At 36.5% G+C, this 21,805-nt stretch overlaps 1 protein-coding gene across 1 annotated transcript in view; it reads left to right on the top strand.

The window, feature by feature from the left end:
• LOC107599581 (rho guanine nucleotide exchange factor 2-like) overlaps positions 1-20,798 on the top strand; it is a 35,826-nt gene extending 15,028 nt beyond the window's left edge. The window contains exons 3-21 of the mRNA XM_016291221.1: positions 627-694; positions 840-903; positions 1,102-1,231; positions 1,733-1,842; positions 2,509-2,652; positions 3,259-3,509; positions 3,968-4,093; positions 5,431-5,548; positions 5,778-6,026; positions 6,178-6,254; positions 6,399-6,574; positions 10,915-10,982; positions 11,737-11,835; positions 11,946-11,995; positions 12,428-12,469; positions 13,423-13,473; positions 13,580-13,891; positions 14,092-14,266; positions 19,475-20,798. Of these exons, the coding sequence (XP_016146707.1) occupies positions 627-694; positions 840-903; positions 1,102-1,231; positions 1,733-1,842; positions 2,509-2,652; positions 3,259-3,509; positions 3,968-4,093; positions 5,431-5,548; positions 5,778-6,026; positions 6,178-6,254; positions 6,399-6,574; positions 10,915-10,982; positions 11,737-11,835; positions 11,946-11,995; positions 12,428-12,469; positions 13,423-13,473; positions 13,580-13,891; positions 14,092-14,266; positions 19,475-19,545 (2,381 nt within the window). The 3' untranslated portion in view covers positions 19,546-20,798. The remainder of the gene's footprint in view (positions 1-626; positions 695-839; positions 904-1,101; positions 1,232-1,732; positions 1,843-2,508; positions 2,653-3,258; positions 3,510-3,967; positions 4,094-5,430; positions 5,549-5,777; positions 6,027-6,177; positions 6,255-6,398; positions 6,575-10,914; positions 10,983-11,736; positions 11,836-11,945; positions 11,996-12,427; positions 12,470-13,422; positions 13,474-13,579; positions 13,892-14,091; positions 14,267-19,474) is intronic.
• Positions 20,799-21,805: the final 1,007 nt, after the last annotated feature.

The raw sequence follows: 21,805 nt of genomic DNA, 5'->3' as shown, positions 1-21,805 counted from the left end.
TATATATTGCCTATGTACCACCATATAATATACATGCTTGTTTCGATCATAAGAAGGCAAATTCATAGATACTAGACATGGTAGAGTTACTTATATGAATGAGTGGTTTATCGTAAGCATGAATAAAAATAGTCTATAATACAACAGATTAAATACAACACAGCAATAATATACCCAATGGCCTGAAGAAAATGTGTGTTCATTCAAAGAAAAGGTTTTCCTATGAATTAATTAGTAGAACAGTCCATTTCTCCTGTGCATTTGTACCCCTTAGCTCTGGAGAAAGCAGCTGAGAGCCGGCTCGCATTCCACAAGGTTGTAAATGTATCGGGTTACCATGAAACCAGGGTCTTGTTCGGCGTCCTGGGGTGTTACAAAGTATTTGTGAAATCTAGCTAACAAAATATATATTGTGTGTTGGAGTGGTCCAGACGCTACATAGTGGTAAGTCAGCCAGCTAATGACTAACTTAGACCAACCAGAAATCAAATTAAGATTTACATGACCATGAGAAGATCAGTCATCATTTATCACATTTCCGTATAAATGTGAATGTGTGAAGATTTTACTGTCTGAGGTCGAAATAAAATAACAGTGGTTTTGCTGTCTGCTCTTTTTTTTCCCAGCCTGTAATGTCACCATCCACAACCGCTGCAGGGACACACTACCAAACTGTGTCAAAATGAAACAAAAGGTGGGATATTAGTGCACACACTTGTCAAATGGGTTACTTGGACCGCAGACTTGCAGACACTGGCTTTGATTCATGGTATGATGTAGAAGAAATGTAAATATCTAAATATGTCGTAAATTTGATCTGTCTGTATGTGTCACAATAGCAACAGAAACTGGCGCTGATGAGGAACAATTCAGCCTATCAGAATGTGACGCTGAGGAATAAAGGTCAGGATGTGATGGAAACAAGTGATGTTTACATCTGATATTAACATGTTTCAGGTGATCCAGTCACAAGTGGCATGTGTGTTCTGTGACTAGCTGTGATTAGATATCAGTGAGAGGATCATTTGAATATGATTGACCAAAATTGAGTAATACCAGGTCTTAACATGACATTACTCTCTTTTTTCTGCCTCTCTGAAGCCCATTTAAAGGAAAGGCCGAACTCTGCCATCTACCCATCAGACAGTCTTCGCCAGTCACTTCTGGGGTCCCGTCGCGGACGGTCTTCCCTCTTACTTTCAAAGAGCGTCTCCACCAATAACATTGCAGGGTGAGTGACAGAAATGACAGACAGATGCATAAAATGGGCTCTTGTGGGTAAAATGTACCAACAAATCACTAAATGAACAAGTCCCTTGTTTATAAATACTGTGAAAATGCCATTTAATTCACATTTCTCTTTTGTTGTTAAATATCTACAGTATATATAGAGAGACAGCTCTCATCACTGTAATTTTGATCTTTTTGTGGTTTTGTGTGTGTGTGTGTGTGTGTGTGTGTTTGTGGCTATTGCATGTTAATGTAAGCAGTTTTGTTTGAATGTTATACATTAGTCATTATTTTTTAAATTCTTTTAATATATTTTTATTTTAAATTTGTTATGCGTTTTTTTGTTTGTTTCTGTGGTGATTATGCCTGCCTCTCATTTTGTCGTATTTTGTTTTGTGTAATTTTTTTGTGTGTCTTTTGCATGGGATTGCATGCATGCGTGAACATCTGTTTGAATGCATGCACATGGTGTGTGTGTGTGTGTGTGTGCATGTGCGTGTAGGACTCTGAATGATGACTCTCCTCTGGGGCTGCGTAGGATCTTGTCTCAATCCACAGACTCACTCAACTTCAGGAGCAGAACCATGTCCATGGAGTCACTCAATGATGAGGGTGAGACACACAAAACACCACACAAGGACACACATGCATTCAAACACAGTAGATATACATTAAAATATACATAAAGGTTTGAAATAAGTACGATTTTATTAAAGAAATTAATGCTTAACCAGCATTAAAGCATTTTCTAGCATATCCATCATTTTATCACAATAAAGACATTTCTAACGTCCATAAAATATTAAGCAGCATAACTGTTTTCAACATTGATAATAATTTGAAATGTTTCTGAGCACCAAATCAGCATATTAGAATGATTTCTGGAGGATCATGTGACACTGAAAACTGGAATAATGGCTGCTGAAAATTCAGGAATAAATAACATTTTAAAATATATTACAATAGAAAACTGTTATTTTTAAATGGCTATAATATTTCATAATATTCACAATTTTTACTATGTTTTTGATCTAAATAAATGCAGCCTTGGTGACCATAAGAGACTTTGTTCAAAAACATAAAATTTTACTGACTGCAAACCTTTGAATGGTAATGTATCTTATAAATTAAATTCTTATAAAGAAAAATTTAGAGCTGCATTTTTGATTGGTGTGATTGGCTGTTGACCAGTTCCAAAATTCCATGAGCAACCTGTTTGCCTTCAAGCTGAAGTTATAATACAGAAATGGTTATTGTTATCCTTCCTTTTGCTTCTAGGAGAGGGCTACTTCACCTCACTGCTGGAAGATCTGGAGGATGAAGGCCAGGAGTTTGAAGCAGATTCCTGGAGCATGGCAGTAGATTCCACCTACTTACAGACCCACCGTAAAGATGTTATCAAGAGGCAGGACGTCATCTATGGTTAGAAAAAAGTGCAGATCCAAGTCTAAAATCAAAGTATGTTTATGACTGTAAATGGACCGTTGACTCTGAAACCCGATAAAAATGCTATTAATTGCTCCCAAATAACAGCATCTGGAATGTCTTTCCAGATGCTGTATTTACTTTTCTGAGAATGAAAATGAGCCATTGAGGGATAGATGTCTGTTCAAGTACTCTTTTAATGTCTTATATTAAAATATATTAAATAAAAAATAAATGGCCTATACCGAAATTCCACACAAAAAAATGCTAAAAGTGAATTTATGTATCACAACATTATAATGGGGATATTCACATTGAGATTTGCTTAAGATTAACATTAAGGGAGTTGTAGATGACTGAAAGGATCTAAAAATAAAAATGAAAGAAATGAGCATGTACAATGTTTTGTCGGCTGAACAATCTACACCAACGTACACAGATGGAATGAACTGTATTTCTGTGCCTTACTACCTTGTTTTCCTTCAAGTCAAATGCAATATGGTGTCTACCCTTAATAAGGACATTCATTTGGGTTACATGTCCAACAAAGGCCCATTAACTGTTGTATTTTACACCTTGACAACCTCTCCGATATCATTTCAGAGCTGATCCAGACGGAGCTCCATCACGTTCGGACCCTGCGGATCATGGATGGGGTGTTCAGGCGGGGTATGCTGGAGGAGGTGCAGCTGGAGCCGGGGGTCGTGCACGTGCTGTTCCCCTGCCTGGAGCGCTTGCTGACGCTTCACATGCACTTACTCACGCAGCTCCTCACACGTCGCGCTCACAGCCTGCAACCTGAGAGCACAAACAATTTCACCATCACTCAGATCAGCGATTTGCTAATACAACAGGTAGGAGGGCAATTGTTAGTTTAGGTGGGCGGAGTGAGTAAGCATGTGGTTACATTTGGCCTGCCTTATGTGATTTTGGATGAACGTATCGGTTTTAATTGCCAGTTTAAAGTGTGACATATAAATGAGAGCTTTCAATTTAATGCATTAATGTAAAAAAAAAATAAACAGGGTTAATCATGCCACAGTGCAACAAAATTGAATGGTTCTGGGGATGTGTTTTAAAAGGGTTTTAAAACTACTTTTAACACAGCACCTTGAAAAATATCATACATTCGTTGCATTGCAAATGCATGATTTTGTATGAGAAAAGGAGTTAAAAAGTCAAAAATAAAGAAAAAGTGACAAATGGAAATTGAAACGTCATTCTCTCTGAATATATGAGAGTGGGAGGCTGAAAGCTTTCAGGTTTCAAGGAGCAAAATGTTCATAGTGCACTGTCTTTGTGTGTACGTCAGTTCTCAGGTCAGTGCGCTGACGAGATGCTGAAGACGTATTCTGAGTTCTGCAGTCGTCATATGAAGGCTGTCAAACTCTACAAAGAGCTGCTGGCCAGAGACAAGAGACTGCAGCTCTTTATACGGGTAAGAACAAGAGTGGCGGACGAGGGTGTTTGCCGTCCGGGTGCATTTCGTGTTTGCATAACCGGGTCAGGTGTTGTCTCGTGTGTTGCTAGTGGGAGGACAGAGTGCTACTGAGTGATGAATGATGGTGGGCGGGTGCATTAATGGATTAAATGCCTGCAAACTCTCATAGATGTGTGAATCATCAGATTTCCAGGTATCATGATCATGTTCGGCTCTTGTGTTTCATTTTAGTTTGTAATAGCTTAGTGTGGGGCTGTCACGATAAACTGGTGACATGTCACAATTATCGATGCCACAGCAGTAACTACTATGCTAATGAAAGCATTCCTTTTATTTAAAAAGTTAAATATTGTCAGAGCAGTGATGTGGAAGGTGTTGGGCCCATGGTGAGACCCATGTTTGTCTGTCAACTTTCTTGTCAAAATCTCTGCTTTCCTATTTTAATAAAGACAGAAAGCCAACAAAAGATTTAAATATTAATATAAATATTAACAATTTAGGGATGTGTCAGCAGTAAGCTTCTGTTAAATCTCTGGTAAATATCTGATATTGTTAACAAATTATATTAATAATTAATAACAACAACAATAATATTTATTTGTTTGTTTGTTTGTATCAGCATCAAAAGTCTTTTTTTTCAGCAAAATCAAAAGTATTTTAAAGAAGATTCTGACTGAAATATGTACTATGTTATATATTGTTTATATATTTACTATATTATATATTGCAAAAATTTTTGTCTGATACTATTAAATGGCTGATATTAAATTAATAAATTCATTAATTTTAATAATAATAACTAATTTCGGTAGTAGTAGTAGTATTACATTTCTTCTATTGCCATATCAGCATCAAAAGCTATTTTCATTGCAAGATTGAAAGAATTTTAAAACAAAAAATACTGGCCAAAAAGAAAATGTATACTATATTATTATATAATTTTTTTTATAGTTATTACTAAATATAAAATAAACACCAATAAATGTACATTTGTTGTAAATGCGACGAGTGAATTTAGGCATCTCTACATTAGAATGTACAGTATGAAAAATGGATTTGTCTTTGGGAAAGTTTTCAAGTACTTTTAAGTAATTTTATTACAGTCAGACTTCTATTTATAAATGAGTGTTTTAGTCATTAAATATTTGCTGGGTTAGCTTTAAGCTCACTAAATTAGTTCTAGCTTATTAGACATGATGTTATGATGCCTGTCTAAAACCAGTGTTCTTTAAGTGCCTTCATACACAAATCTGGCTGACTGCTGTAGATTTTTGACACAACCTTAAAGTGTGTTTAGTTACCAGTCCATTTATCATTGTCTTTGTCTCTCTCAGAGGGTGAGTCGGCGTCCTCTACTGCGTCGTCACGGGTACCAGGAGTGCATCCTATTGGTCACTCAGCGCATCACTAAATACCCTGTTCTGGTGCAGCGTATCTATGACAACACCAAAGGTAAGACACAGGCATATAAATGTTGCCAATGTCAATATATAACTGTATTCCAATAGCTGCTCACCTCCGGCCTTCCTTCCACAGTCTATAAACTTGTCAGTGTCCCTTTAATATAATATGTATAATTTAAAAATTATTTTAAATTTAAGAAATTTTTATTATTTATATACGTCATAAAATGCCCCTGGTTATGGACTTTTTAGATTGACTTTTGTGTGTAACAATGCAGACAATCCAGAGGAAGCTGCAGGTCTGTCTCAGTCACTGTCTTGTATGCGGGAGCTGCTCTGTTCGGTGGACCAGCAGGTGTTGGAGCTTGAAAGGACACAGCGGCTGCAGGAGATCCGGTCCAGGGCTGACCCTCGGGCCGAGGCCAAACTTCGCTCCGGAGCCCTGTTCAGACCAGCCGAACTGCTCCGCAGGCAGCTGATACATGAAGGCACGCTGCTCTGGAAAACACCCAGCTCTCGCCTCAAAGGTAGCGAAGACTGTGGCTGTTTATGAGGAAGTGTGATGTGATATGTGTCTGTGTGAGAGGAAGAGAGACACACATGTTATTGTATTAGCTGACATGTAATGTGCTGTGGATGTTTTAATGTACAGAATTTCCTGTTTTCTTTGTGTTCTAGATGTTCAGGTTATGTTGATGACTGATATTCTAGTATTCTTGCAAGAGAAAGATCAACGGTTCATCTTTGCTAGTTTGGTAAGTTACTTTGCAATTATTAAAGTATTAAACTTTTGCATGTAACTTGCTGTGATAACCCATTTTACTAAGAGGAATGTGCTGTTTGTAAAAAATATTTGTGCACAGATAACAATATTTATTTTCTTCTCATTCTCTCTGTAGGATAAGTCTGCTGTGGTCTCACTGCAGACTCTCTTGGTCCGAGACATAGCCAATCAGGAGCGAGGCTTGTTCCTGATCAGCAGTGAGTCCAGCCCACCTGAGATGTACGAGCTCTATGCGGCATCTAAAGACGACAGAAACACCTGGATACGGCTCATACAGCAAACCATCAGCAGGTAAATGCATGCAAAAACACGCTCTTTACAGTCCACACAGCACCCACAGCTGCCATTTGACTTTTTTTGCCATCTCTCTTTGCAATTGAATGGAAAATCCCATGAAAGCACTTTTCTGTATTGTTCCTTTGTATTTTCTCTTGAATCAGGATGTTGGGGCGGGACATTTCGAAGGGATATGTCAGTTCTGTGGGAAGCTTGACTTGCCAATATCCTTTGTTTACGTTACAGCTCAGCAAAAACAAACTTCACAGCTTGCGAGGGGCACCTTTGCAAAAAATATAAAGACATCTAAGAAAAGATACCAAGTGACAAATGGAAATTGAAACGTCATTCTCTCTGAATATATGAGAGTGGGAGGCTGAAAGCTTTCAGGTTTCAAGGAGCAAAATGTTCATAGTGCACTGTCTTTGTGTGTACGTCAGTTCTCAGGTCAGTGCGCTGACGAGATGCTGAAGACGTATTCTGAGTTCTGCAGTCGTCATATGAAGGCTGTCAAACTCTACAAAGAGCTGCTGGCCAGAGACAAGAGACTGCAGCTCTTTATACGGGTAAGAACAAGAGTGGCGGACGAGGGTGTTTGCCGTCCGGGTGCATTTCGTGTTTGCATAACCGGGTCAGGTGTTGTCTCGTGTGTTGCTAGTGGGAGGACAGAGTGCTACTGAGTGATGAATGATGGTGGGCGGGTGCATTAATGGATTAAATGCCTGCAAACTCTCATAGATGTGTGAATCATCAGATTTCCAGGTATCATGATCATGTTCGGCTCTTGTGTTTCATTTTAGTTTGTAATAGCTTAGTGTGGGGCTGTCACGATAAACTGGTGACATGTCACAATTATCGATGCCACAGCAGTAACTACTATGCTAATGAAAGCATTCCTTTTATTTAAAAAGTTAAATATTGTCAGAGCAGTGATGTGGAAGGTGTTGGGCCCATGGTGAGACCCATGTTTGTCTGTCAACTTTCTTGTCAAAATCTCTGCTTTCCTATTTTAATAAAGACAGAAAGCCAACAAAAGATTTAAATATTAATATAAATATTAACAATTTAGGGATGTGTCAGCAGTAAGCTTCTGTTAAATCTCTGGTAAATATCTGATATTGTTAACAAATTATATTAATAATTAATAACAACAACAATAATATTTATTTGTTTGTTTGTTTGTATCAGCATCAAAAGTCTTTTTTTTCAGCAAAATCAAAAGTATTTTAAAGAAGATTCTGACTGAAATATGTACTATGTTATATATTGTTTATATATTTACTATATTATATATTGCAAATTTTTTTGTCTGATACTATTAAATGGCTGATATTAAATTAATAAGTTCATTAATTTTAATAATAATAACTAATTTCGGTAGTAGTAGTAGTATTACATTTCTTCTATTGCCATATCAGCATCAAAAGCTATTTTCATTGCAAGATTGAAAGAATTTTAAAACAAAAAATACTGGCCAAAAAGAAAATGTATACTATATTATTATATAATTTTTTTTATAGTTATTACTAAATATAAAATAAACACCAATAAATGTACATTTGTTGTAAATGCGACGAGTGAATTTAGGCATCTCTACATTAGAATGTACAGTATGAAAAATGGATTTGTCTTTGGGAAAGTTTTCAAGTACTTTTAAGTAATTTTATTACAGTCAGACTTCTATTTATAAATGAGTGTTTTAGTCATTAAATATTTGCTGGGTTAGCTTTAAGCTCACTAAATTAGTTCTAGCTTATTAGACATGATGTTATGATGCCTGTCTAAAACCAGTGTTCTTTAAGTGCCTTCATACACAAATCTGGCTGACTGCTGTAGATTTTTGACACAACCTTAAAGTGTGTTTAGTTACCAGTCCATTTATCATTGTCTTTGTCTCTCTCAGAGGGTGAGTCGGCGTCCTCTACTGCGTCGTCACGGGTACCAGGAGTGCATCCTATTGGTCACTCAGCGCATCACTAAATACCCTGTTCTGGTGCAGCGTATCTATGACAACACCAAAGGTAAGACACAGGCATATAAATGTTGCCAATGTCAATATATAACTGTATTCCAATAGCTGCTCACCTCCGGCCTTCCTTCCACAGTCTATAAACTTGTCAGTGTCCCTTTAATATAATATGTATAATTTAAAAATTATTTTAAATTTAAGAAATTTTTATTATTTATATACGTCATAAAATGCCCCTGGTTATGGACTTTTTAGATTGACTTTTGTGTGTAACAATGCAGACAATCCAGAGGAAGCTGCAGGTCTGTCTCAGTCACTGTCTTGTATGCGGGAGCTGCTCTGTTCGGTGGACCAGCAGGTGTTGGAGCTTGAAAGGACACAGCGGCTGCAGGAGATCCGGTCCAGGGCTGACCCTCGGGCCGAGGCCAAACTTCGCTCCGGAGCCCTGTTCAGACCAGCCGAACTGCTCCGCAGGCAGCTGATACATGAAGGCACGCTGCTCTGGAAAACACCCAGCTCTCGCCTCAAAGGTAGCGAAGACTGTGGCTGTTTATGAGGAAGTGTGATGTGATATGTGTCTGTGTGAGAGGAAGAGAGACACACATGTTATTGTATTAGCTGACATGTAATGTGCTGTGGATGTTTTAATGTACAGAATTTCCTGTTTTCTTTGTGTTCTAGATGTTCAGGTTATGTTGATGACTGATATTCTAGTATTCTTGCAAGAGAAAGATCAACGGTTCATCTTTGCTAGTTTGGTAAGTTACTTTGCAATTATTAAAGTATTCAACTTTTGCATGTAACTTGCTGTGATAACCCATTTTACTAAGAGGAATGTGCTGTTTGTAAAAAATATTTGTGCACAGATAATATTTATTTTCTTCTCATTCTCTCTGTAGGATAAGTCTGCTGTGGTCTCACTGCAGACTCTCTTGGTCCGAGACATAGCCAATCAGGAGCGAGGCTTGTTCCTGATCAGCAGTGAGTCCAGCCCACCTGAGATGTACGAGCTCTATGCGGCATCTAAAGACGACAGAAACACCTGGATACGGCTCATACAGCAAACCATCAGCAGGTAAATGCATGCAAAAACACGCTCTTTACAGTCCACACAGCACCCACAGCTGCCATTTGACCTTTTTTGCCATCTCTCTTTGCAATTGAATGGAAAATCCCATGAAAGCACTTTTCTGTATTGTTCCTTTGTATTTTCTCTTGAATCAGGATGTTGGGGCGGGACATTTCGAAGGGATATGTCAGTTCTGTGGGAAGCTTGACTTGCCAATATCCTTTGTTTACGTTACAGCTCAGCAAAAACAAACTTCACAGCTTGCGAGGGGCACCTTTGCAAAAAATATAAAGACATCTAAGAAAAGATACCACTTATACTATGTGGGAAAAATAGTAAGAGTGACATTACAGGGGCAATAATGTCTAATAATGTATTTAGTTAGTTAGTAGTACTAGTTTTAATATTATTAATATTTATAATTAATAATTTAATAGTGGTAATGGTTATTTTATTCTTCATATTACTATTACTATTCATAAGAATAATAATGATGTACTGTTATATTATTTATATAATTATTTAAAAATGTTATTATTATTATTTATTAATTATTAATAATTATTTATATTTATGTTTTTTTTTATTCTGTTTTTACACACAAAAAAAATCATCCTAATACCCTTTTGCTGCCCCCCTGGAAGTCCCCGGACTGCAGTTTTAAAACCCCCTGCTATACAATGACACTTTCAAAATGATAAATTCTAACCACTTCCTTCAGAAAAAAAATTAATTAGCAAAGAAAGTGCAAGCATTAGTCCATTTTCAGTTTCATTCAAAAACTGTATAAAGTGACTAATACTTTTGGTATTTTCCCAGAAGAGAAAGACTGTACATTTTAAATTTGTATACTTGTTAAATGCAGGGGCACAAGTGTATATGACTATTATTTATTAATTATTAATAATTATTTATATTTATGGTTTTTTTTATTCTGTTTTTGCACAAAAAAAAAATCATCCTAATACCCTTTTGCTGCCCCCCTGGAAGTCCCCGGACTGCAGTTTTAAAACCCCCTGCTATACAATGACACTTTCAAAATGATAAATTCTAACCACTTCCTTCAGAAAAAAAATTAATTAGCAAAGAAAGTGCAAGCGTTAGTCCATTTTCAGTTTCATTCAAAAACTGTATAAAGTGACTAATACTTTTGGTATTTTCCCAGAAGAGAAAGACTGTAAATTTTAAATTTGTATACTTGTTAAATGCAGGGGCACAAGTGTATATGACTGAAGTGCTAATGGACATCCACTAAAAGGCACTAAACTACCATTTCTAATGGTCATTCTCATTTACCTTCATTGTTTTGTCACACAGCTGTCCATCAAGAGAACAATTCCCTCTTATAGAAACAGAGGACAAGGCCCTTCTGCGAAGACTCAAAGGTTTGCTTTAATCACTAACGCACACACATTCACACTCCCAACACTGGGACAAACACGTTTTCATTCAGATTTTTTTCAAAAGATGAATCACTACTGTATGTTAAGGATTGATAGAAGCATAAAATTGTTCTGAAAAGCTCAAAAGAGCTTTCATCCATCTGTCAGATCAGTTGGTTATCTATCACAAGGCATTTTCTCGAAACAAACAAGCCAGCTAGTAAAAAAAAAAAAGTCTTGACATGTACAGATTTCTATGCGCCTTGACATCTTTACACTGAATTTGAAGGCAGAACAAAGCCACTATCTTGAGTGTAAAGAAGCTAACAGTAGTGTCTGATGTTCATATATTCATATAAAAAGCAAAAGTTTCAGAATTGTAACAATTAAAAACATTTCAGATATATAAAATGTTGACCCAGCCTCTGAATAAATAAATGACAGATCAACTATTTTTTTGTTGTATTTTATATTTGATTTAGTTTGTATAGATTAAAAATCTTTAAATATCTAAAAAATATATTTTAAATATAAAATGATTCAAAATAAAGATATTAAAATATAATAAAATTCATACTTGCTGCCAAATGCACCTCTGTCTCTTTTTATTTAAAAAACTAAAAAAAGTTTAATCATATTTTTTTTCCTATTATGGAAAGTTCACAGACCATTTTAACTAAATCTTCTGAGCTCATGCTCAGATCTTCAATAATATCTTGTAAAATGTCATAATGTACCTTTCTCTCGCTCTCTGCAGTGGACAGATTGACAGAGCTGTTATTAGGATCCAATTTTGAGGTTCCTCTGCCCTGCAGTTCCAACGGCCATCACAACCACACTGGAGCGCTAGTAATCAGTAGGTGTCAAATACACAACACGCAATATGTAAATGAGTGTGCTTTTAGTGTGTCTGATTGGCTAACTATACCTTTTTATCTGACCATTGTGCTTCCTCCATTCTTCTAGATGGACAAGAGGTATTAGTCAATGGCTCTCAGGAGAACCAAGCTACTCAGGTACACAAAACTAACATAGTTTTGTCAGAAAATAAGCTTATTATTTTAATCTTTGTTAGCGAGTTGTTCATTATCACACTTCTTGGCATCCACATTCGGCTGCGTCAAATATGCTTCATAAAATGTAATAATTATGCACATAGATGATTCGATGGTATTGCTGACTTTTTATGTAATCCTGGAAAAAGAAATTAGTCATTTTCCGAGCCCATCTGAAACTCACAGGTTTCCATAGCAACCTGAATCTACCAAAAACTCTCCATCACGACTCAGCACTGGTGCTTGAAAGCTGCGCTTCATCTCCCTTGTCATCGACACATAGCAAGACAGTGCTTTTCAATGTGTGCTGACAAATGAAAGCTTTTTGAATTCATTTGCTGGTTCAGAATTTTGATTGTGTGAATAATGCAAAAACTTCTCTATTCTCTACAGGATGGTAATGGGAATCAAATGGAGGACAAGACACCAAGTGAGGTACTGACATTTTAGGCTTAATGTGTGCTGCCTAGGGATGTGCTGATTATATATCAGCACATATATAACACTAACCGATTATTTTACTTTCTGCATTAGAATCCTTTAAATTGGAGTGACTAGAAAATGAATAATAATAAAACACACTTACACACAAAATAGCAGGTGATTAAAAGCTTATAATCTGAATTTTGAAATACATATAGACAATGTAGAAAACTCCTAACTTTTGCTTTTTAATTCACTGACAAATTAGAAAACTTTGGATCAGTAACTAATTTTATTCAGCAAGGATGCATTAAGTTGATCAAAGTGACAGTAAAGACATTTATATGTCTATTTATTTAAATGTTACAAAAGATTTTTATTTCAAATAAATGTTTTTTTTTTTTACTTTCTATTCATCAATGAGTCCTGAATACTTTTAACATTGATAATAAGAAATGTTTCTTGCACAGCAAATCAGCATATTAAAATGATTATTTGGAGTAACGACTGGAGTAATGGCTGTTGAAAATGTAGTTTTGCCATCACATGAATAAATTATATTTTAAAATGTATTAAAATATAAAACAATTATTTCAAATTATAAACCAATGCTTCAACATGGGCTGAGGATCTTCACCTAGTGATGCATGAGACTGATTATGTCTTATGTTACAAAAAGTGCACATAAAAGCAAGCAGTCCATAACACATGATTAGGTGAAATGATCGGCTGCAATTCCATGATTGATATGAATTAGTTTTTAAATTTTACGAGTTATATGCAAAAAATATCGCCCTCCACAATACTGTGCATCACTAGTTTCCTATAAATATTTCAAGGCCACCTAAATTTCAACGCTTATTTAGACTAGTGTGTGTTTTTATATATTTATTATTTCTATTTATACATTATATTACTATTTTTTTTGTTATGTTTTGCATCTGAATGTCTTTTTTGTGTTCCAGGAGGTGTCACAGAGGCTGGTGAATCTCAGTGCTCAGTTACACGCTTTACAGGTATGTGTGCATTGCAAAATACATTTGTCAGATTTTCTTCAAAGCACTGATGTACCTACGGGATTCCAAATGAACTCAATGAGGCCAAAAACTCATCCTCTCCCAGGGTGTGGTGATACGACAGGACTCCATCTTGGAGCTCTGCCTACGAGAGAGCTCTGTCTCCCCGGCCACCGCAGGGGCTCGTACAGTTCGCTCCCTGTCCCGGGATGGTGCGAGTGACTTTGGCTCGCTGGGAGAGCTGGCCCTGCTTCAACGGCAGCACAGTCTGCTGCAGGAGGAGCTTGTACGCCTCAGGGGAGCCGAGGGAAAACTCAGGCACAGCGAGAGAGCCAGAGCCCAGCTGGAGAAACAGCTCAGGGATCTTAAGACTAATAGCGTCACTCTAGGGGATGGAGCTGGAAATGCAGGCTCACAGGTGAGTTCATTTTAGAGTGTTTAGAGTAAGTTTTTATTCTAAAGCAGAATTTAAATTCATTTTTGCACTCAGAAGCAATGTTGGACAAGACGGATCTCAGTGCTCTTGAAGTAAACACCACATGACACATACAAAAGTATGTAAGAGCTACAATGTAGTATCTCCCAAATCTCATTCGCTTCTCATTTCCTCTTTTCAAGGCCCCATCAACTCGCAGAGAGAGCGATACTGACAACCCATTGGCTAGCCAGGAGTCGATGGACCAATCAGACGGCCTGCAGGAATGCAGTGATGTGGAAGTGGATGTGATATCTGATGAAGATGATGATGACGAGGTGGATTCGAGGGTGTCTCCCCGTTCAGAAAGTCCCAGAGGTCTGTAGATTGACACAGAATGACATTATTAGAACCAATATAAATACATATACACTGACATAAATATAATATAGAAATAAAATATTTATTTATAGTATGTTTATAATTAATATAATATAAAATAAGTATAAATAAATTTATATATAAATATATATTTATATGTATTTGTAATTAAAGGGGTGGTTCATTGCGATTTCACTTTTTTAACGTTAGTTTGTGTGTAATGTTGCTGTTTGAGCATAAACAATATCTGCAAAGTTACGAAGCTGAAAGTTCAATGCAAACGGAGATATCGTCTTTTAAAATTCTGGCAGTTTAATGCCTATAAAAACGGTTCGTAGGGACTACAACAAGTTACTTCCCAGGTTCGTGACATAACAAACCCCGATAAACCCCACCCTCGGGAAAAGGCAACAAAGGGGGAGAGGCCATGCTGCGCTGCTTTAGAGAAGAGGAAGAGAAATCTATTCATATATGAATCGCGATTCTGTCTTCTAAAGATTCTAATGGATTCACAAGTTTCAAAATCAGTGTTCTAAAGCAGCGGATCTTAATAATGTAAAAAAGACTTGCCTCCCCCTGCTCTGCACACATCTCTCTCTCTCTCTCTCTCTCTATCTCTCATTCTGCTCAGCTCCAGCAATGAACTGTTACAATTATACACTTATTTTCACATAGCTATGAGAAGCGTTAAACATGGAATCGGATCACATGCCGCTGAGGTGAGGGGCGGGACGTTTAGACGCGCACTTGAGGCGGTTTAGCCAATCACAACACAATGGGCTAGCTAACCAATCAGAGCCCATCGCCTATTTCTTAGGGAGGGGCTTCATAAAAGAAGGAAATGATCAGCATGTTTCTCAGAAAAGGGACAGAGAGGTATGGAATAAAGGTAAATTATGTGAAAAATAATGCGTTTTGAGAGAGCGATACTGACAACCCATTGGCTAGCCAGGAGTCGATGGACCAATCAGACGGCCTGCAGGAATGCAGTGATGTGGAAGTGGATGTGATATCTGATGAAGATGATGATGACGAGGTGGATTCGAGGGTGTCTCCCCGTTCAGAAAGTCCCAGAGGTCTGTAGATTGACACAGAATGACATTATTAGAACCAATATAAATACATATACACTGACATAAATATAATATAGAAATAAAATATTTATTTATAGTATGTTTATAATTAATATAATATAAAATAAGTATAAATAAATTTATATATAAATATATATTTATATGTATTTGTAATTAAAGGGGTGGTTCATTGCGATTTCACTTTTTTAACGTTAGTTTGTGTGTAATGTTGCTGTTTGAGCATAAACAATATCTGCAAAGTTACGAAGCTGAAAGTTCAATGCAAACGGAGATATCGTCTTTTAAAATTCTGGCAGTTTAATGCCTATAAAAACGGTTCGTAGGGACTACAACAAGTTACTTCCCAGGTTCGTGACATAACAAACCCCGATAAACCCCACCCTCGGGAAAAGGCAACAAAGGGGGAGAGGCCATGCTGCGCTGCTTTAGAGAAGAGGAAGAGAAATCTATTCATATATGAATCGCGATTCTGTCTTCTAAAGATTCTAATGGATTCACAAGTTTCAAAATCAGTGTTCTAAAGCAGCGGATCTTAATAATGTAAAAAAGACTTGCCTCCCCCTGCTCTGCACACATCTCTCTCTCTCTCTCTCTCTCTATCTCTCATTCTGCTCAGCTCCAGCAATGAACTGTTACAATTATACACTTATTTTCACATAGCTCTGAGAAGCATTAAACATGGACGCGCGTGCAGTTGCCTTACTGTATTAAAGCTTTAATCAGGATAAAACTGTATATTAAAAGCTAACATAAGCAGTAGCATTTACAAATAACAGCGTATCTAAAAGTATGAGACAACAAGGCCTACCATTAAAAGCCGTGCTTGCACAGATTCTGCACGATCCTCTTCAATAATATCCTCTGCTTCTCAATCGGGCTCAAACTGATAAGCGATATTAACGATGCCGTTGTTTACAATACAGCCGGATCGGATCACATACCGCTGAGGTGAGGGGCGGGACGTTTAGACGCGCACTTGAGGCGGTTTAGCCAATCACAACACAATGGGCTAGCTAACCAATCAGAGCCCATCGCCTATTTCTTAGGGAGGGGCTTCATAAAAGAAGGAAATGATCAGCATGTTTCTCAGAAAAGGGACAGAGAGGTATGGAATAAAGGTAAATTATGTGAAAAATAATGCGTTTTAAAAAAAAAACGAAGCATTAACACGTTAGACTGCACCCCATAAACACAATCAAGCCTAGAAAAAAAACTGTGAACCACCCCGTTAATATAATATAAAATAATATAATAGTTTTTCAAAAGCAAAAATAATTTATATATAGATATATTCTTATTATCAGTATATAAATATACAGTAAATATCGATTTGAGTTGAAATTATTATGAGGGCAAACAAGACTGGTACAGGCAGAGTGATACAAGAGACTAGCAACTGATCTGATTTAGCTTTTTTTATATGAAATGATTACATATTTATCAGACAGTCTGCATAGATGTGCTTCATTTAGAACGCTGTAAACTTTGGCCCTTTGTAACACTAACAGCAGCCTACACACGATTATGCAACCGATGTGCACAACACAGATACACATGGAATCGATCACATTAAACTTTCCACACTCACCCACACACACAAAGTACGCAAATGTACAAACACACACTAAACTCTGTCAGACAGGAGAACATTCAAAAAAATCTACATTTATGTGTATTATTTGTAGGCATGTGTGTTGTAGGTGGATAATGGCAATAAATTGTAGGTCTCAATAAACGCAACCAGAGCTTTAGTGGGTCATTCACGTTGAACATATCTTTTGTACATACACTTACATACACAGAAGGCTTGACTTTTAAAGCCCCTTGAGATGAAATAACTTCAGTCTTGAGGTGTGTTTGAAATAGCATACTACTCATGCTGCATGTGGAAGGGTTTAGCATGCAGTATAATAATAGAGTAGTAATATAATAACAATAATAAATACTTTTATTCAGCACGGATGCATTAAATTGTTCAAAAGTGACAATTTAAAGACATTTATAATATTACAAAATATTTTTATACTTTATATTCATTAAAGAATCCTAAAAAATGTATCACGGTTTTCAGAAAAATATTAGGCAGAGTAATGATGCTGAAAATTCAGCTTTGCATCACAGGAATAAATTACATTTTAAAATATATTTAAATAGAATTGTAAAAATATTTCACAGTATAATTTTTTTTTTTTACTGTATGTTTGATCTTACTAACCCTAATCCTTTGAGTGGTAGTACAAGTTTAAATTTTTTGAATGATCCCCTGTGTGTATGAATGATGATGAAAGTGTCTAGGTAAGTATGTTGCTAAGGTAACAAAGTGTTGTGTGCAAGCATGTGCACTGGATTACGCTGAAAAAAAATTATTGGTCATAAATATTTCGGACCAACCTTAAAACTGTATTTTGTGTTATTTTTAAAGAAAAATATATATGAAAATGAATTACCTAGCTGTTTTTCCATGACATATTTTCGCTGAGGATCTGACATGATTTAAACCATGTATTATGAAACGGATCGTTCCGGTCCTTGATTCTGATTGGTTGAGCCACGTTCAAAGCCGTTGTAAATTACTACAAACATACACCTTTGTTTACTTTGTGTTGCTTGGCAACCACTCTGTTGCAACCACAACGGTTTCTGAGGAACTACATTGTTTGGTGGAAGAATACTGTTTTTATTAATATCATTACACTTTATTTGCTCTGTTTTATTTTGTGAAACCTAGCTACGTATATGGAATAACCGTTTTATAAAAGCTCCGCTTCACATCGTACCTAACAACGTCCCTTAGCTGTTATAAATTCACTGTAAACCATGGCTTCTTGGGGCTTATTGCTTTATTATTATGTTGCAGTTTGTGAAGTTTACAGACCAGCTGTCCAGTAAATTTTAACTTGCATTTGGCTTATCGAGTGTTCGATATCTTAGGCCCCGTCCACACGGAGACGCGTTTAGCTGTATCTGTAATTTTGTATCGTACAGGCGTTTCGTCCACATGGATCCAGTGTCATGAGAAATCGAGTCCCCCCTCGAAATTGGATCTGCTTAGGCCCCCGAGTGATCCCATTGGTTCAACGAACTTTTAATGGGTATTATTTTTAGCGCCTGATTACAATTCCTGCAAAATCGCGCTTTAATTTATGTTGTTTGAACTTCGTTATAATGACCATTAATGTCTTTTAAATTGCATGTTTCATACACTAGTATCCGAAGCTATAGGTTGTGAAATCAAACATTTCTCGGTTTTATAGTTTTTTTTTGGTTAGCTCACGTACTAGCATAGCATACAGCTACCCGATTAGCCTGCTAGGTTAGCTTATACACCACGCATTTGCACTTACCATACATATATTCACAACGAAATAGTAACATAAGTGTTGACTTTTGATCAGGCATTTAAAACGGCTACCGCCCTGGTCCTAAGCAGACCCGATTTCGAGGGGGGACTTGATTTCTCATGACACCGGCGTTTTGGGAGAGTGAAACCAATATTTTTTGAAACCGGGTCCCAGAGTGGATCAATCTGAAAATGCCGCCCTTGCGTTTTCGTGTGGACAGCGAATCCGTATATTTTCTGAAACGATGACGTAATCAGCCCACGTCTCGCCCCCAGTCAGACACCGCTACGTCACGTAACAGCAACAAAACATGAACAAACACTGAATGATTGTCTTTTTATTAACTAACATTAACACATTGTTCCAACATTGTTCCATGTTCGTTTGTATACTGCGCACAAGGTTTATGCGCATAGTCCAAGTCTTCTTCTCCGTTTTTAGTGTATCTCTGTGGCAGAATTACAGCGCCACATGCTGGTCTGGCATGTATGCTACATCGTTTTGTGTCGGTTTCGTGGTTTCGTGTGGACGCAGATATTTCTTGAGACGAGGGGAAAAAACAATCGGGTAGGGAAAGCTCTGGCTTCGTGTGAACGAAGCCTTAGATAACTTTACAGTACACTTTACAGATATAAATGATATTCTCAAGAAGCAATTCATTTCATCTAGATCATTTGGTAAAATTCCAAAGCATCTGAACTTAAAACTGCCTTTAATATCTAAATATGCTTTAATTTTTCATAATTTTTTTACTTCATTTTCTTCTACAGATCTGCAGGACATTCCTGAAGAGAGCGAATGTGCTACAGACCCCCGGGACCGCGAGGTCTCGCACTGCTAATATTTCTCAACCCAAGACTTGCCTGTTGTCCGATGGAACAGACTATAGACTCCATGAGGAGGTCTTCCTCCGAACAGGGAAGATTCTTACTTAGTTTATGAATATTCATTTCATTATATACATACAGTATTTAGTCGTATCCAGTAATTTTGCTTATAGCTTCTGTGTGGCCGTTTATGACATGTTAATATTCAACATGTCTTCTTGGAATCCAATCATATGGCTTTTGACATCCACGGACCAATAAGTATATGCCATGCAAATAATGGGACTTTGCACTTGATAACGGCATGAAATGGTCTTGGGATTCAGTAAGAATCTTAAGATTAACCAAATCAACCAAACATAAGTGATCCAGCTCAAGGGTACCGGCAGAAACCAGTCAAATTGATGTACTGTATGTGCTTTGTACCGATTCTACACGTGCTGGAGCACGCAAAACAAGAATAGAGCTTCTTTTTTAAGTGGAACTTGTTTGTGTGAGAGGTCATTGTAAAGAAATGTCTCTTTCTTGCGCTTTATTTTGAATTTATTTATTTTTCTTTGTTTTAAATGGAACGTTAAATTGTCTTTCGAGCATGCCAGAGCAGTTAGAAAGAAGCCATAGCTTGAAATATACCAACGTAATAGACTGGGACCAAAACTACTGGCTAAATAACAAAAAACTATTTTCAGAGACTTGAGGGCTTTTTTAGGAAGGAATTATATTGCCGTTTATAGCAATATATATTAGAAATATATTTACATCTATAGCAAAGAACTTAATAAACCCAGGAAGGTTATTATGATATTATAAATGGTTCCTCAGCCCACAGTGTGCGTTAACGGGGAATACTTTGTAAATATAAGAAGATTTATTGACTAAAATAAATCACATCTCCAAAATTTGCCAGTAACACCAACAACATTTGATGTGTCTTACTACAGTTTTGCTTATGTTTGAATTTTAAGAATGTTTTTTGCAATTACTTGACTGTGTGCCAAAATTCGCTTGGCTGAATATTGCTGAGATATATTATGCTTTTATTTTAGTCAGTTCAACATTTCAGGAAGCAATGTCTTAGAAATTATTGTAGGATGATATTCTTCATGTTTTGAAGTAACTATAAGAAACATAGGAATTACTCAAGTCACATCAAAATGTTTATATGAATCATGACAGAAACATTGTTGAAATGTTCATACAGTGTTTCAGATATATTGAAGTGGATATAGAATACAGTTGAAGAATTAAAACTGTTGATATACAACAATATTGGATTGGTTTGTTGTCTTTCATTTGTGTGTGTGAGTAAATCAATGTGAAAAGTGTGACGTAAATAGTAATATTAACAGGACCGTAAATTGTCATCATTTACTCATCATACTCAACCTCATGTTGTTCTAAATCTGTATTTAAAAAAAAAAAATTCTGTTGAACATAAAATAAGACATCTTGAAGAATGTTGATACCCAAAAAGTTGCTTGTAGCCATTAACTTCCAGAGTATTTTTTTTTCATGCTATGGAAATCAATGGCTACCGGCAACTGTTTGGTTACCAACATTCTTGAAAATATCTTCTTTTGCGTTCAACAGAAGAAAGAACAATGTACATTTTTGGGTGAACTATCCTCCAAAATCATTCTCAGTACAAACTGATCTCGTGAGAAAACTATTTTATTTTGTGGTAATTGGTGGCGAACTTGTACGTATCGTATGTTTTCATTTGTAATAATTAATTAATTTTTAGAAAAAATGTGAACCTGAAGGTCAACTCCTAAACTAACCATTAGTGGAGAGTAAGCAAATCATATCAAAAGTTATGAGATCAAACAAGTTCATACAAATTCGGCACAATACGCCAAAATGAATTCTGATTTGCCATGAGAGTGTGTTTGTATGAAACCTTTAGCATCAGCTGTGGAGTGGGGTTTGTATCCCAATTGACTAATCAGAATTGAGTGTTCCAAAAATCTCTTGATATTTATCATATACAAACAGATTTTAGTAAGTTCTATCATTATTTTCATAATAAAACATGTACATTTAAATTCATATGTGCATTTACATATCAAGATCCATCTGAATCTAGATCTTTGTCTGAGGCTAGCAGCTAATCCACAAAACAATGTAAGCCAAAAATAGGAGTATTAATAGCTTGGTGGCACAGGCAGCATAGCTGGCATTCAGACGCGTGCGCACACACACATATATATATATATATATATATATATATATATATATACTACCTCATCCACAACTTTATTTTCCTAAACTAAA

The sequence above is a fragment of the Sinocyclocheilus grahami genome, unplaced genomic scaffold (assembly GCF_001515645.1).
Source record: "Sinocyclocheilus grahami isolate Dianchi unplaced genomic scaffold, SAMN03320097.WGS_v1.1 scaffold268.1, whole genome shotgun sequence".
In the NCBI taxonomy this organism is placed as follows: Eukaryota; Metazoa; Chordata; class Actinopteri; order Cypriniformes; family Cyprinidae; genus Sinocyclocheilus; species Sinocyclocheilus grahami.
The sequence above is the reverse complement of the archived record's forward strand: the minus strand, read 5'-3'. Positions and strand labels throughout refer to the sequence as shown.